A 16,298-nucleotide genomic window follows, 5' to 3' on the forward strand; every position below is an offset into this window, starting at 1 on the left:
GGAGGCCCTGTTTTCCCAGATCAAAATGTCACCTTGTTGGAGGCCCTGTTTTCCCAGATCAAAATGTCACCTTGTTGGAGGCCCTGTTTTCCCAGATCAAAATGTCACCTTGTTGGAGGCCCTGTTTTCCCAGATCAAAATGTCACCTTGTTGGAGGCCCTGTTTTTCCCAGATCAAAATGTCACCTTGTTGGAGGCGCTGTTTTTCCCAGATCAAAATGTCACCTTGTTGGAGGCCCTGTTTTCCCAGATCAAAATATCACCTTGTTGGAGGCCCTGTTTTCCCAGATCAAAATGTCACCTTGTTGGAGGCCTTGTTTTCCCCAGATCAAAATGTCACTTTGTTGGAGGCCCTGTTTCCCCAGATCAAAATGTCACCTTGTTGGAGGCCCTGTTTTCCCAGATCAAAATGTCACTTTATTGGAGGCCTTGTTTTCCCCAGATCAAAATGTCACTTTGTTGGAGGCCCTGTTTTCCCAGATCAAAATGTCACCTTGTTGGAGGCCCTGTTTTCCCCAGACCAAAATGTCAGCCTGGGCTGGTGTACTGTTTGAACAGGGCGACTGAACGGAGAGACACTCAAAATGCCTGCCACTCAGCCCTCGGCCATAATTCAATTACACTGAGCGGGGCCCGGCAGTGGGAGCCAAGGGGATAATACACACATCCAGCTCCACTTAAACACCCCTGGCCTGCACGACTCATTATGACCCATTCTGTTGGAGCATGAACACACACAAACACACAGACCCACGCGCACGCGAACAAACACACACAGAGAACAGGGGTAACTGGGAATGGCACCAGTTGCATTATAAAACGTATTCAGTATAATGAGGGGCCCTGTGACGGTATGACTGCATCAAGAGCCTGGAAACACCATGAACTTGGCTAACCTCATTTAGTGGCATAGATAGTGGTTCTCAGGCATGTCACCACTGCATGTCATTCACCTGACTGTGGCTTGGCCCCAAAATAACTTCCATTTTATATGACAGGTGCTGAAATTGTGTGATCTCTTTTGACAATATGGGAGAGTGGGGTAAGTTGAGTCATTTTTTACATTCAGCATCACTCTGTCAATGGAAATATAGTATTATTTGGCTGCTTATACACAGACAGCCCAATTCTGATATTTTTTCCACTAATTGGTCTTTTGACCAATCACATTAAATCTTTTTCAGAGCTTATCTGATTGGTCAAAAGTGAAAAAATATCAGAATTGCCTTGCCTGTGTAAATGCAGCGATACTAACAAAGATATATACATATATTTCAGGATGTTGTGTATCCCTGGAAGTAATCAGAATTCATGTAAACATAACAATTTTGAAAACATAGCTTGTCCAAAAAAGTTGTCTCTTTGCATAACGTGGGACAGGGTAAGTTAAGACAAATTTCTGTACTAAATTAAATATTACTGCTACCTTTTTAAAATCATGGTTAAACACTTTTAACATAGGCCAGGCCCTGTTGTTGTTGCATATCCCAGTGATAATGCCTTGCATTATGACTGGGAAGAAAACACTTACATTTACTCAACCTGCCATTGGCTCAACCATTAGCTCAACTTACCCCATGACCATCAGCTCAACTTACCCCATGACCATCAGCTCAACTTACCCCAAGACCATCAGCTCAACTTACCCCATGACCATCAGCTCAACTTACCCCATGACCATCAGCTCAACTTACCCCATGACCATCAGCTCAACTTACCCCATGACCATCAGCTCAACTTACCCCATGACCATCAGCTCAACTTACCCCATGACCATCAGCTCAACTTACCCCATGACCATCAGCTCAACTTACCCCATGACCATCAGCTCAACTTACCCCATGACCATCAGCTCAACTTACCCCAAGACCATCAGCTCAACTTACCCCAAGACCATCAGCTCAACTTACCCCATGACCATCAGCTCAACTTACCCCATGACCATCAGCTCAACTTACCCCAAGACGATCAGCTCAACTTACCCCATGACCATCAGCTCAACTTACCCCATGACCATCAGCTCAACTTACCCCATGATCATCAGCTCAACTTACCCCATGACCATCAGCTCAACTTACCCCATGACCATCAGCTCAACTTACCCCATGACCATCAGCTCAACTTACCCCATGACCATCAGCTCAACTTACCCCATGACCATCAGCTCAACTTACCCCATGACCATCAGCTCAACTTACCCCAAGACCATCAGCTCAACTTACCCCATGACCATCAGCTCAACTTACCCCATGACCATCAGCTCAACTTACCCCAAGTCAAAGTTTTTTACTTTATTTGCTCATTCCTCTACAAGGATGCACTTTCATGCTAGTTTTAGGTCCTCATATAGAAGCTGATAGAGAGCCTTACGGATGCATAGAACAATTTTAAATGATCTATTTTGGTTGAAATACAAGCATTGTGAAACCTCTAACACAATAAATTAATTTGACTTGGTGACAATCTGTTTTTTGGACCTAACTTTCTTACCACTTTTTTGCATGTGGTTTCTTCCTTCACAGACTCCATGAAATGATGACCTCTTCCTAAATATTTGGTCAAACGTTTCCTAGAAACCAGGGTGGGTCGACTTCCCTCTTTGGCTCAACTTACCCCTCTCTCCCCTACATGTTACAACTTGTGTTTGCTATATTGAATGTCAGGACAGTAAGGGGATACTCATCAAAGTGCTTATTTATATTAGACTACAGTACCACTATTTAACCCATGGAAGTTGTCCTCTTATTTAGCCGACACAGGAAAACACTTGACTCAGTAGACAGAGCCATTATGCAGATGGATGATTTTAAAGCTTAGTGTGAGAACACAATCAATTTCTAAACTTGGCAAAGGTCAAATTAGTGCATTTATGTAAAGGACGAAGTGTAGAGGCCTAGGCTACTGCAGATCAGCAACAGCTGTGTAATATAATATGAAATGGACAACTTGTGTGATGTTGACCTTTTGTTCGTGGAGACTACTTGTTTGATATGTCAAGGCTAATTCTTTCACTAATACGGTGTGTTTGTTTTTTACAATTAGACATAACCTGTCTACTTCATGACAGTGTTTAGTGTTACATAACCTGGGCTAGGCTATTCATGAAAAATGTATTTATTCAAAAATATATCACAAGTAGGCCTATGCCTGTGCTTCAGAATCTAGTCCAGAGGCATATGGACCACAGCAGTATATGTTCAACATGGTGACAGCACAAAGAGCAACAACAGCGCAGTGAAGGACAGCCTATTATTACCTGTCACCATCAATAGGTTGTTTGCGGGCCCATGAGAAGGTGGGTAGAAAAAAGAAAGTCGTAAAAATGCCGCCGCCAAAGGCCAGGTTGAGAGGTCGTAGGGAATGAAATGATAAAGCAGTTGTCCTCACGCAAGCCAAGCAATTTCGGAACCAGAGGCAACACACTTTTCCTAAAAACTGAGATGCCCCAGACCTGTCCGGCCGGTTCCTGGTTCTTGGCTGCAAATGTGCATGCGAACAGCTTGTCAATGACAGAGGAAGCCGAGGTGTAGAGAAGAAGGGCCCGGGGCTAGGGGAGTTTACACAACACCTTAACATTTATCCGCCCTCTCTGATTTTTCTATCCGACCTAACATAACGATGGCAATAAAGCGCAACCTTCCTGAGAAAATATTCAAAGGTTCTTGGCCCTGATCCCTTTTTCCCATAGCCTACACCCTTGACAGATTAGATATATTCTGTTGCTGCTATTGTGCTTTTGACAAGAGTAACTGGCGTGCAGAATTAAAGATTGAATTGCAAATGCATAATTTAGCATACATTGTATATAATGCATGTAGGCCTACAATCATGTTTTTGTCACCCTATAATAATTATTCTTATCCCTATAATTTTTTCAGATGAATTCTGATTACCTCTGCTGTCAATTTGTAAGGCCTGCTGCATGGGTATAGTCATAGGCCCACAATGTCCTCAGTTTGGGGTCATACAGCAGTTTATTTCATGAAGTAATAAGTAGCCTACTGTGTTATAAAAAGACAGACATATAGGCAGACAAGGCCGATCCATTAACCAACTTCAACATCTGTCTCCATCCAACACAACCTAATTATCATGAAACATTGTCCTTATTCAAACTTAAAATGTTACTTTCTGTGTCATTGTCAAGTCAACTGTTGCGTAGCCATTCACAGACAGGGAATGATGACAGATGACCAACGTGACATAGACTTACATGTAGTGTGTACAGGTATAACAGACCCTTGACTCATTCACTAAACCTGTACAGGTAGGTCTCAGGCTTACAGTCCCTTCAATAGAGTGACAGTAGTACTATTGGAAGGGGTGTGGCAAGAGGAGGAGGGATTCAGCTTCAGAGAGCGAGCTGTGCTGTTTTCAGCCGGAGGCATGTATCTCAGATTTAAGAATGAGTTAGCGTGTCAAGATAGCGTGTCTCGCTACAGACCACGCCTGCACCTGTCAGGTGTTCAGTGGCATGCCTATGTTTCGTGCGGCAACTCTTGTGTGTACTGTGTGTGCGTGAGAGAGAGCATGTCTGTCTGTGTGTGCTTGTGTGTACTCTCTCTCTCATTTGCTGCACGCAGCTGCATACCCAAGCAGTTATGGACACCTGTGATTTACTTTCAGATGTAGGATCTTAATTTGATCACCTTGTTGCAGGAGGACTTTCCTGTAATGGTGGAAATATAAAACTTGCAGTGAATTTGAGATTCCAAAAGGCATCTGAAGTTTGTAATTTCTACGAAAAATGTACCAACCTCTAAAAAAATGTCCATTAATTATAATCCACATAATAATTCACATTTCCTGCTGTAGCAAACTAGCTCAAATTAAGATCCAACATCTGTAATGCCTCCAATGGCTGTGCAGCCCTGGAAACACCTAAATATTGACAGAGTCATGTAACACCTCAGTGGCTGAGCCGCGCTGAGGAGCTCTCTTCTTCCTCTATACCTCTACACACAGGTTGGGGCTGGTTATGTAAACAACACAGAGGAAGAGCAGGTTTAGTGTTTAGTATCATCTCAGAGCATCTCTCTCCCCTACCTGAGACACACAGGGGAAGTGTTGATACACGGGGCAGACAGACCAAGACTAAGGTCATTATAACAGACTTTGACTTAAGACATTTCTCTTCCTCATCTCTAACCACTCATTAGCAAGGGGTAGATCTGTGGACAGATGAAAGATGGCCGGTAGTTATATTTGTTCTCTGCCGCTACTGCTTTCATTCACATTGGCAACAACAAAATACTCAGGGCCAGGGTTTTGTACTGACCACATGAACCAACCTGGTCTCGGAGCATTTCATATTATTCTGTACGTAAATCCGAGACACTCCATTTAGTATGATATGTTACATTTTGCATGGTATGTATTAATTTGTGAATGTCCATCATCCATTTGTAGGATATGTTATGAATTACTTTGTTGTGGCTAATGTTAGCTAGGTGGCTAGGTGGCTAATGTTAATGTCAGCTAGCTGGCATTGTTATGGTTAGGGGAAGGGTTAGCTAATGTGCTAAGTAGTTGAAAAGTTGCTAAAAAGTAGTAAGTAGTTGAAAAGTTGCTAATTAGCTAAAATGCTAAAATTGTCAGTGATAAGATTCAAACACACAACCTTTTGGTTCCTAGATGTTCACGTAATAAGCCTACCTATCTACCCTGACCAACCACCCTCCTTTTGTTTTTACCTCTTTTCATTTTTACCTTAACCATACCAAATGTATCTTATCAGACTAATTTGAGTGTTCCGGATTTATGTTAACTATGAACTGAACAGGGAAACTCTGGACTCTGAGTTGAACTGGGCTGCTTAGTGTTATGACCACTGACAACATGCTGACATAAAAGCCGCTGGCATGCATTCAGTTAGCCCTTCTCCCTGGCTGAATACAGTTACTTTACCCATGGAGCACATCAAACAATGTCAGAAATCCAGACCTTTCGGGTAGCCAGCCCCACCTGCCAAGATATAAAAGTCCCTTGGATGATGTCAACGCAGAAATGACAGATGACAACAAGATAACCAGCATATTTGAGTTTCTCTTTTGAGGAATGAACAGAGAGGATGTTAGCTATGCTGTTGGAATGCCAGGTGCCGTGTCTATTCCTGACTACAAGGCCACTGTGGGAATATAATTAAATATAACACTTTCATAGACTTCTATCTATCTGGGTATGTCCAAACCTGCATCAGTGACCTCACTGCCGGGCCTGATGTCAGAGCCCTCTGCCTAGGCATGTGTTACGTGCCTTTGGTCACACGCGCACACATGCACGGACGTGCACACACACACACACAGACAAGACGTGTGTCTGGGTGGGCATGGCGTGTCAGGGAGAGAATAACTCTCCTATCTGAGGCTACCTGGAGAGCATTTCTGGAACAGCTTTATCTGCCACATATTGGTGCTGAACTGCAGCTGCCAGTGAATAGCTGAGTTAGGGTGGCAACAACCTCGCCCAGTAGTGCAACAATGGTGGAGGTGCCGCATTGAAATAAAACTTTCAACATATAATAAATAGAAATGTTATCATTCTAAATATTTGAAATATACAATTTCTCTAAAAGTCATTGACTTATGAGTGGTAGATTAAATGTATAGGAAGGAAAAGATCATTGTATAGTTAGTATACTGCAGACCTAGGAGATAGAGAGGTAAGTACAGATTATGATACATCTTTCCTTTCTCGTCAGTATAATGACATTGTGCACAGTAGAGAGAACTTCTAAAGCCTAGACACAATGTCATTAAACATCTCCTGTATATGGCAGCGGTAGGGTAGATAAGGGTTAGTACGGTATGCACTGCACATCTGAAGTGCACTTTGTTGACCCATTATAAACTCAGTTGAACTCCTCACTGCTGTCATCTACAGGGCAAACGGGGGAAATACATTACAATTGCATGACAAGCAGTGAAGGAAATGAGATAATCTCTCACTCCCTCTCTCTTTTCTCTCTGACATAGTTCTTAAATTGTTTCATGTTGTTTTTCCTGATCTTTGTTGCCTAGCGACGTCTTTACTGTGAGCCATGGCTGCACGGCAGGGGGTGGAGCTGGTAGATGAGAGGCTTGGAGGCTTGTCACGCACGCGCGCATGCTCACGCGCACACACTCACACACATAGCCTTCCACCTGTGCTATCACCACCAGAGAGCTGACAAGTGTACAACGTGTCTGAATCAAAGAGACCAGAAAGGAGTCTGTGTTCTTTACCACAGAACAAACATGATGTGCAGGGGATTTTCCCAGGCTGAACAGAACATACTTTTAACTCATCCATGTGGACTCTCATCACAGGCTAAGTTAGGGAACGAGTTGAGACTTGACAACACAGGGGGTCTGTAATTACCCATCCAGCTGTCTTTGCCAAAGCATTTGAACCCTGACCTCTGATACCTACACCACTCATAATTACACTGAACCTCACTATGGTTCACCATCTTTACCTGCCAAGCCAGACACATTGTGTGTTTTGTATTATGTACAAATGATTTACTCTGTGTCGTATAGTGGTGTTAGTAACACACAGCTCGTTAGGTGATGCTGAACCCCATCTGTGACTTAGCTCCTTCTGCTGGAGATGACACAGTACCTCTGGAGATAGGATACCTGCAGAGACAACAAGTGCTAATAGACTTACTGAAAGGCAGGAAAGCCGACAGACAAACAAATTGTCTAGAGTTGTTCCCATGAGTGATTGTAACTGGCTGTAGTGTGTAGACCCAGAGGAATAGAAACCTGCATCCTCAACCAGGGCCAAGCAGCTGGCCTTTTATTCATTACATTTTTTATGTAATTTTTTGCTATTTTTGATTGTCTACAGTCCACACTCTAGGTATTTGTGATTTAATGGTGCATACCATTTGTGATTAGCAGATATTTCCAAGCCCTGCAGTGCTCTAAAATCTTGACTTCATTAGGGAAAGTGCTGGTGTGTACTATATACATACTTACACACAAGCAGAGACACACATAATGCTTTAGAAGGTGATCTAAGGTGTAGACCAATAGCTAGCAATAAGAGAGTCCTCTCCACACCATATATGTACCTATCTTGAGTAGGGAAGTTCAACATTAACGACAACAAAAAAGAGTATGTTTACCAACATATCCAAAGAACTTTCTGAAACTTTCAAATGGTTCCTTTTTTATTTACACTAAATATACAAACATATGTAGACATCCCTTCAAATTAGTGGATTCTGCTATTTCAGCCATACCCGTTGCTGACAGGTGCAATCGCCATCGACAAACATTGGCAGTAGAATGGCCTTACTGAAGAGCTCAGTGACTTTCAACGTGGCACCGTCATAGGATGCCACCTTTCCAAACAAGTCAGTTTGTCAAATTTCTGCCTTGCTAGTGCTGCCCCGGTCAACTGTAAGTGCTGTTATTGTGAAGTGGAAACGTCTAGGAGCAACAACGGCTCAGCCGCGAAGTGGTAGGCCACACAAGCTCACAGAATGAGACTGCAGAGTGCTGAAGCACCTAGCGCGTAAAAATCATCTGTCTTCGGTTGTAACACTCACTAAAAAGTTCCAAACTTCCAGTGGAAACAAGTTCTCTGGAGTGATGAATCACACTTCACCATCAGGAACGATTCTGGACGAATCTGGGTTTGGCGGATCCCAGGAGAACGCCACCTGCCAAAATGCATAGTGCCAACTGTAAAGTTTGGTGCAGGAGGAATAATGGTCTGGGGCTGTTTTTCATGGTTTGGGCTATGCCCCTTAGTTCCAGTGAAGGGAAATCTCTGGAGCATACGATGACATTCTAGATGATTCTGTGCTTGCAACTTTATGGCAACAGTTTAGGAAATGCCCTTTCCAGTTTTAGCATGACAATGCCCATGTGCACAAAGTGAGGTCCATACAGAAATGGTTTGTCGAGATCGGTGTGGTAGAACTTGACTGGCCTGCACAGAGCCCTGACCTCAACCCCATTGAACATATTTGGGATGAATTGGAACGCCGACTGCGAGCCAGGCCTAATCGCCCGACATCACTAAGGCTCTTGTGGCTGAATGGAAGCAAGTTCCCGCAGAAATGTTCCACCATGTAGTGGAAAGCCTTGAAGCCCAGAAGAATGGAGGCTGTTATAGCAGCAAAGGGGGGACTAACCCCATATTAATGCCCATGATTTTGGAATGAGATGTTGGATGAGCAGGTATCCACATAGTTTTGCTAATGTAGTATATGTACTGAATCTCTAAAGATGCTTCAGATATTCTGTAGTGTAGCGGCAGCAGTATAAAAGCTGTTGATTTGGGTTGTTGCATGGACAGGTGCAGTCTGGGGCCTGAGTCTGGTTCTAGGCCCTGCAGGGCAGGTAAGCAGTGTCAGGCAGCGACTGACCGGAGTCTCCTCTCCTCGGACTGTACAGATTTGACAGGAACAGGAAGAGATGCAGACGATAAAGCCCCTGCTGTGTTTGAAGCTGTTCAGCTCAGAGCACACAAAGACACAGTCACACAGGGCTACAACCATCACCCCCCTGTGCCTCGCACGCAAAGGCATACCCCCTCTCCTCAGTCAGACCAGACCAGGCCAGGCTAGAAGGAAACATCAAGGCGGCAAGGCAAAGCTTGCAGTAGTTTGGTTTGGAGGGTCAGTGGTTCCATCTTTGCCATTCTCTCTCTCTCTCTCCATTTGTTTATAGTCTATGTCTCTGACAGGAGAGAGAGCTGATCTCCTCACCTCATACAGTCCTATTTGGGTTTTAGAGACAAGGTTTTACTGGAGGAAAGGAGTCAGTTCAGTCAGTTCAATGTCTCTGCTTTACAAGAGCCAGTTGATTAATTAGTTCCTTTTGGCTTATCGTTTTGAGTGACAGTTGCCGTGGGCAGGGTTATGGAGTTCAGGTATTGAGCATGAGCTCTCCTTGTCCGGAGCCCCACTCTCCGAACCCTGTCTCTCCGCTGGAGTGGGGCGGGTTGTCTAAGGAGAGGCCCCGCCTCTTCCCAAACACTTGCTCCTGCAGCTCGATGATGTCAATGCGAATGTCGGCCATCATGACCAGGAGGAAGTCAAAGGAGCCGGGAGGTCCCTGGCGAAAGATACGGAGGCTTTAATATCTCTGTCCACACATCAGTCAATTAGATTTCAATCTGTAAGGTATGTTGCATGCTTTAGGGTGGATTTATTGTATGCTTGGAATCTGATACTACATAGAATATGTGACGACCCTCCCACTGTCTGCCGTATTCTCTCTTTGTTCTTGTTTCCTTATTAGGATGCCGGTGGGCGGAGTTGGGAGGGTCGTCAGCTACATGGGAAACACCTGGGCCCAGTGTGTCCCAGGATAAATACACCACTTCCCCATTCATGGAGGAGACTCTCTCCATGCAGACACCTTTACAGATTTTGTTGTGTATCTTGGTGGTTTTTGGTTGTTTGCTTTAGCACCTTTCAACACCCTGCATTATCACATTCATGCATGCTAAACACTCACTTACACTACTGATGACTGATTACACACACCATTGTATATTGTACTTAGTTAATAAATATATTTTGTTATTCCTTATCTCCACGTTGTCTCCCTTTTGTTACGGGCTTTGAGCTGGTTCGTGACAAATAGATGAACAAGATGACAATGATGATAATGCATTTAAAAATACTTCAAAGCCTAGCTGGCAAATATAGAAAGCAGACTCACTGGTAGACCTCTGGGACCAGGAGTTCCCCTGTCACCCTAAAGAGAAAAAAACATCCAGAAACGTCCAGTTACATACTTCCAACGTTCACACAGACTTCTATAAGAGTCCACATCGGCAGCTCAGAGCTCTCAGAGTGGGGTGAAAAGTGTTGCTGTTAGTGTTCCAGTTAACAGCTTTGAAAAGTTTACAGGATAGTTTAAACACATACAGTACACACACACGCATGTACTAAACACCCACAGACACATGGATAGACTGTTATACTGACCTTCAGTCCATCTCTGCCTGGTGCACCAGGAGGTCCCTGTTGGAAAAAGGAGAAACAGAAATATGGTTTTAAATGTTTTTAGCGGGAGCTACAGCTCCTCTAATGCAACATTTATTGTAATGATGTATCTCTGCAGCTATGGATGTGTTGAGGTCTGCTTGGACTAATAGACCCAACAGCATGTTATCCGGGAAGCAATAATAAGATTACCACAGCTCCTCTGCGACCCCTCTTGATGTGCTCCAGGTCAGGCTCGGGGCCCATAGGGCCGATGTCTCCCCGTGGCCCCTGGGGGCCGGTCAGGCCTCTCTCTCCAGGCTTTCCCTTCTCCCCCGGCACTCCTGAGTGGCCTGAGATCCAAGAATAAAGGGATGTAAGAGGAACCAAGGAGATAACCTTCGGAATGTCAGCCAACAAACAGCTGACATAGGCAGTAAACAGAGAGATACAGAGAGAGAGAGAAAGATTGAGTTAGAAAGATTCAGAGAAAGAGCAGACAACTCTTACCTGGGACCCCACGGGATCCTGGAGAGCCAGGAGGACTAGGGAGGGCGGTGGTGTCAGGACCTTTCCCCAACCTCCCAGCAGACGGCTTATCACTGCCGTTAGCCAGGCCAGGAGACAACACCTATACACACACAGGTACACACACAGGTACACACACAGGTACACACACAGGTGGTATAGTACAACAACATGTCTCACTGTAGTCGGAATTTGGTCAGACTTCCATTGTGAGACATCAAGTCTGGCGAGGCTAGTTTACAGTTAGTGTATCTCTGGTTAGTGTATCTCTGTGTTTGTATGGAACACCAGTGTAAGTAAGATGTGCAGTAGTTAGTGTTGTGATGTAGATGTACCTGGTTAGGTGACTGAGTGCTGCCCAGCCTCAGTTTGAGCTGCAGCAGGCTGTTCCTCATGTTTACAAAGTCCTGACAGGTGAGGGAGCAGGAGCCAGCACTCATCAGGGTGTCAGACTTCCCTGACGAGCTCACTGATAGAAAGACACAGAGACAAAGAGACTCTCAGAGAGACAGGCTTGTCACAGAGTAAGTAACACAACAGAATAAGTAACACAAAAACAAAGTCTAGTAGTCTATGTTCACCCTCTCAAACACATATACAGTTCTGTACCCTCAGGCTGAAGACACACAGGAAGGTACTAGTGAGCTAAGCCCAGAGGTAGTGTAGCTGCGGTAGCCAGCCTCATGTAGACAGTAGGAGTAAAGTATAGTAGTATACTCAACACCCACGGTTGTGACTGGGTATACAGGAGTGCTTGTCCGGTGCCAGGATGTAACCCCTGCGACAGCGACACAGGAAGCTGCCCACGGTGTTCTCGCAGTCGTGATCACAGACACTGCCGTCGGACTCCACACACTCATCGATGTCTGTGGTGTGGGAGACACAACACCAGCTGTTACTTTACACCTGATTAAGGCTGCATTTAGGCTGCTCTAATCAGAGAGATGGAGAAAGAGCGGTTGCTCTGATGCAGGATGTTAAATTAAGATTTATACAAAAGAAAACAGTGCTGATTGGCTGATAAACAGGCTGATAAAAATCTGATTGGCAGATAAACAGGTAGTGGACTTACCTAAACAGTAGGTCTGGTGGTTGCGATGCCTCTCTCGATCAAAGCGGTATCCGGGGTAACAGGTGCAGACAACCCGTCCAAAGTTGTCGGTGCACTGCTGTTCACAGGGGGAGCCAGAACACACATCCACATCTGGAGCAGAGAGAGAGGAGGGATTGGTTCCTCAATAGGGACATGCACAGATAGGATCTTACATGCAAAGCTAACAGCTCAATAATAACCCTGGATGTCCAATAATATTCCTCAAGGGTATTCCTGTGTAATGTTGCCCTCTATTGGTCATGGTGTGTCATTGTAGAGTATTGACAATTTATGGAATGAGATTCTATTTTACTTTTGAAACGATTTGCAGTTCAGTAATGGGTTAATTTGGCGTTGTAATGTGCATTCTGTCTGTGTACAGGTGCCCAGGTGTAATTACAGGCACTGAGTAAAGTATCTGACTTAGGGTGAGTAGAACTGCTGTATTTCTTAAACCTACTTTCAGGTATGCACTGGCCCATCACCAACCTGAAGCCCTCACAGCATTTCCTCCTGTGGATAAACACACAGACAGACAGTAGCATGAGCCAATAATTCATTTCCCAGCTGCTGTATCCTTCCCTTCACATACTGAACGGATCTACACAGCCACTAAATGGGAGTCGTAGTCCCAAAGGCGGGAAGGCAGGCAGTCTGCTTTTCTCTCTGCTTATCAGTCTGCTAATTGTGGACAGATTTTGACAAGAGTAAACCCTCTCGCTTCGCCTCTTCCTCTCTGGTAACACCCAGCCTATCAATTGTCTTTAGAACCAAAACTCCTCATTAGCACCAGATCCCTTACCTCCCTCCCCACATCCCAGCAGCACTAGCCTAGATGGTCAAGAGACAGCTGAACAAAGAGCATCATCCTCACACACAGCAAACCAAAACACCACATGTTACAGGCATTAGGGATGGAACTGCGGAATAAGAAACGATGGAAAGGGATATTGGAACACTCATAGAATCACAGAACCCAAATAACACAGACCCTAGACGAGGAGGGGGGAACACACAACTCCTGCCCCGAAAACTGCACGCTCTTGATGGAGGGAATTTAGCATGGTACCTCACTGAAGGTCCCTCAAGACGACAACTTGCTTTTATTCTTCTCCAACCTCCATGCAACATAACCCTAAATCACTCCTCTAAGACCCTCCCCCACTCCCTCTTTTGAATGATAAATAACTTACAAAACTATGGGCCTGGCCAGGGCCTGATTAAAGCCACATGACGGACTGGAGCTTTAATCTGTGGCTCATAGCTGTGTTGTGTTGTGATGGAGAGAGCTGGGGATGGGATGGGACAGTACTGGGGGGCTGCTAGGGGGCTCTGGCCAGGGGCCCGAAGGACATATCTCTCCAGGCCTGCCACCTCCTGTCCCTCCAGTCAGTGTGCCCAGAGAGGAGAGGGCCAGGCTGGGCTAATGAACAGCAGATGTGGGCCCTGTCTGTCTGTCTGTCTGGGCTAAAGATGTACAGCCAGCAAGGGGAGGCTATGGCTGGCAGCCTCTGGTCTCTCTGAGTGTCGACTCATAACATCAACACACAACCTCTGCTCTCAATGTTCACTGCTAAACTGCTCAACAAACATCAACAGACAGCCTGTCAGTCACACAGAGACCTGACCCCACACTGTCCCTGATCTGATCTGGGACCTGCAACAAAAAAAAGCCTTTTGTGAGCTAACTTTACTTTCCCCCCCTTTCTAGCTCTCTTTGCTGATAGCTACTTTATTGAGGAAATATGTAGTTACTATGACTGAGATTTGGTTGTCCCACCTAGCTATCTTAAGACGAATGCACAAACTGGATTAAAGCATCTGCTAAAGGACTAAAATGTCAAATGAAATGCTAGAGGTGTCTCTGATTGATGATACATGCTCTTCAGTGGTCTGTATAAACTGCTCAGGTTATTAGTTACACAGTGTGATGACCTGTCTGTTGATGTTTGGGAATGTAGGGGTCTCTGTTGATTAACACTGTTCTCAGATCTTAAAGGGAAAAGACCAAACCACTAAAGCTACATCACTGTCCTCCACAGTGAGATAACCGCTTCTCATGCTCCCCCCCGTGCATGTGTGCGTGCGTGTGTGTGCGTGTGTGTGTGTCTGAGGCCCAGAGCAGTCAGTAATTGGGTGCATCTTGTTCATGTCAGGAAACAAGGGCAGGGGTTATTAGTGAGAGTGATGTGTGACACTGACAGGACTATTAAACACAGCCTTGAGGAAGAGAGCTCCCAGGCCAGGCTCTTCCTTCAGTTCTCTGCACTCTTCACAATACAGACAAACATCAAGGTCAGGTGACTAACAAGGTTAGCAGAGTACACTCTTAAAAAAAGGTGATATCTAGAACCTTACAGAGTTTTCGGCTGTCCCCATAGGAGAACCTTTTGAAGAACCCTTTTTGGTTCCAGGTAGAACTCTTTTAGGTTCCATGTTGAACCCTTTCTACAGAATGTTCTACCTGTAACCAAAAAGGGTTATCATATGGGTACTGCTGAAGAACCGAGTGAGTGTATCTTTCTCTACACCCAGGTTATCAACACTGATGGTCGGATTCTATGGTGTTTTTGCCCACTCGATTCTTCTGTGTTTCTACATTCTGCATCAACATGTCTTGTGCAAGCATATTGTCTGATTAAGTTTCTTCAGAAGATGAGTGGAGTCCCTGTGTCACCCTGAGGGTATTCCTGCTGTTAGACACTGCTTCTCTTGATGCTCCACACTCTAACATAGTGCCTACAGACCCACCAGGTCCGTCTGACCATGCAAGTCACCCAGCTACGAGTCCATCTTAGGAGAACCATTCCTGGACATCCCTGTCCCTGTGCTCCCCCTGGTCCTCCTTTGTGCTGGTGGTGACCCAGTGACTAGCTGCAGAGAGAGGGACGTACCGAGGGCCTACACAGGCTCTACACTACAATGCTGCTGCCAAAAACAGCACAGAGACGCTGGAGAAATAGCAAGACAGGATCCAGAGTACAGGCTAGAGCAGGATCACTTTACACTCCAGATTATGTACTTTAGCAAGGGTCTCCCTCCAGGGAGGAGAGCTCAATGTTATTGTTTTCCATCCAGGCTGGCGTGATTTATTTGTGCGTTCGTGGCAGGAATGCGCTACAAAGACTGGATATTCATTATAGACCTCCCCAACCGTCTGCAGCCTGGACAGACAGCACTGAGGTTACACAGAGACAGCAGAGCAGAGACCAATCTGGAAGGATGCTTTCCATAAACCAGACTGAAGTCACTATGTATTAACAGTTCCACTCACTCAGTACAGGATTGCTCCCTGGACATCAGATAGCGTTTCTGTTTCTAGATATGGGGGAGATAGCGAAGAGAGACAACAGTATCATTAGGCGTCTTGTGACGCAACATTATGTGTCATATTTACTCTGTCAACTCCCAGACTCGTCAGAGAGAGAGGGGAGATGACTTAAGGGGGTTGTTATGGCGATGGAGGAGGAAACGTTGCGAGGAGGAAAAGAGACAGGGAGATGTTGACACGTCGAGGAGAGGAGGAGGATGGAGGGAGAGAGAGAGAAGGAGAGAAAGAAAGAGAGATGTAGCTTTTGTGTCATTTGTGCTTGATGGTCCTTCATGTGGTGCTCTGTGAGTCAGAAACACAGGATGTGGACCTCGGTGGAGGTCACGGACCCCTCGACACTTCAGGACAGGAGACACAGTGTCTGTGTGTGTTTCTGCTCTTACATATCTGTCATGTTGATGTCTTTGTGTGGGT

At 45.2% G+C, this 16,298-nt stretch overlaps 1 protein-coding gene across 1 annotated transcript in view; it reads right to left on the reverse strand.

Annotated features, from left to right (window-relative positions):
* Window positions 1–8,139: 8,139 nt before the first annotated feature.
* Window positions 8,140–16,298, reverse strand: part of LOC129834692 (collagen and calcium-binding EGF domain-containing protein 1-like) — a 17,791-nt gene continuing 9,632 nt past the window's right edge. The window contains exons 3-11 of the mRNA XM_055899910.1: window positions 13,014–13,066; window positions 12,533–12,664; window positions 12,189–12,326; window positions 11,796–11,929; window positions 11,443–11,563; window positions 11,146–11,285; window positions 10,936–10,971; window positions 10,667–10,702; window positions 8,140–10,054 (exon numbers count right to left, since the gene is read on the reverse strand). Of these exons, the coding sequence (XP_055755885.1) occupies window positions 9,866–10,054; window positions 10,667–10,702; window positions 10,936–10,971; window positions 11,146–11,285; window positions 11,443–11,563; window positions 11,796–11,929; window positions 12,189–12,326; window positions 12,533–12,664; window positions 13,014–13,066 (979 nt within the window). The 3' untranslated portion in view covers window positions 8,140–9,865. The remainder of the gene's footprint in view (window positions 10,055–10,666; window positions 10,703–10,935; window positions 10,972–11,145; window positions 11,286–11,442; window positions 11,564–11,795; window positions 11,930–12,188; window positions 12,327–12,532; window positions 12,665–13,013; window positions 13,067–16,298) is intronic.

This window comes from Salvelinus fontinalis, chromosome 35 (genome assembly GCF_029448725.1).
Source record: "Salvelinus fontinalis isolate EN_2023a chromosome 35, ASM2944872v1, whole genome shotgun sequence".
NCBI lineage: Eukaryota > Metazoa > Chordata > Actinopteri > Salmoniformes > Salmonidae > Salvelinus > Salvelinus fontinalis.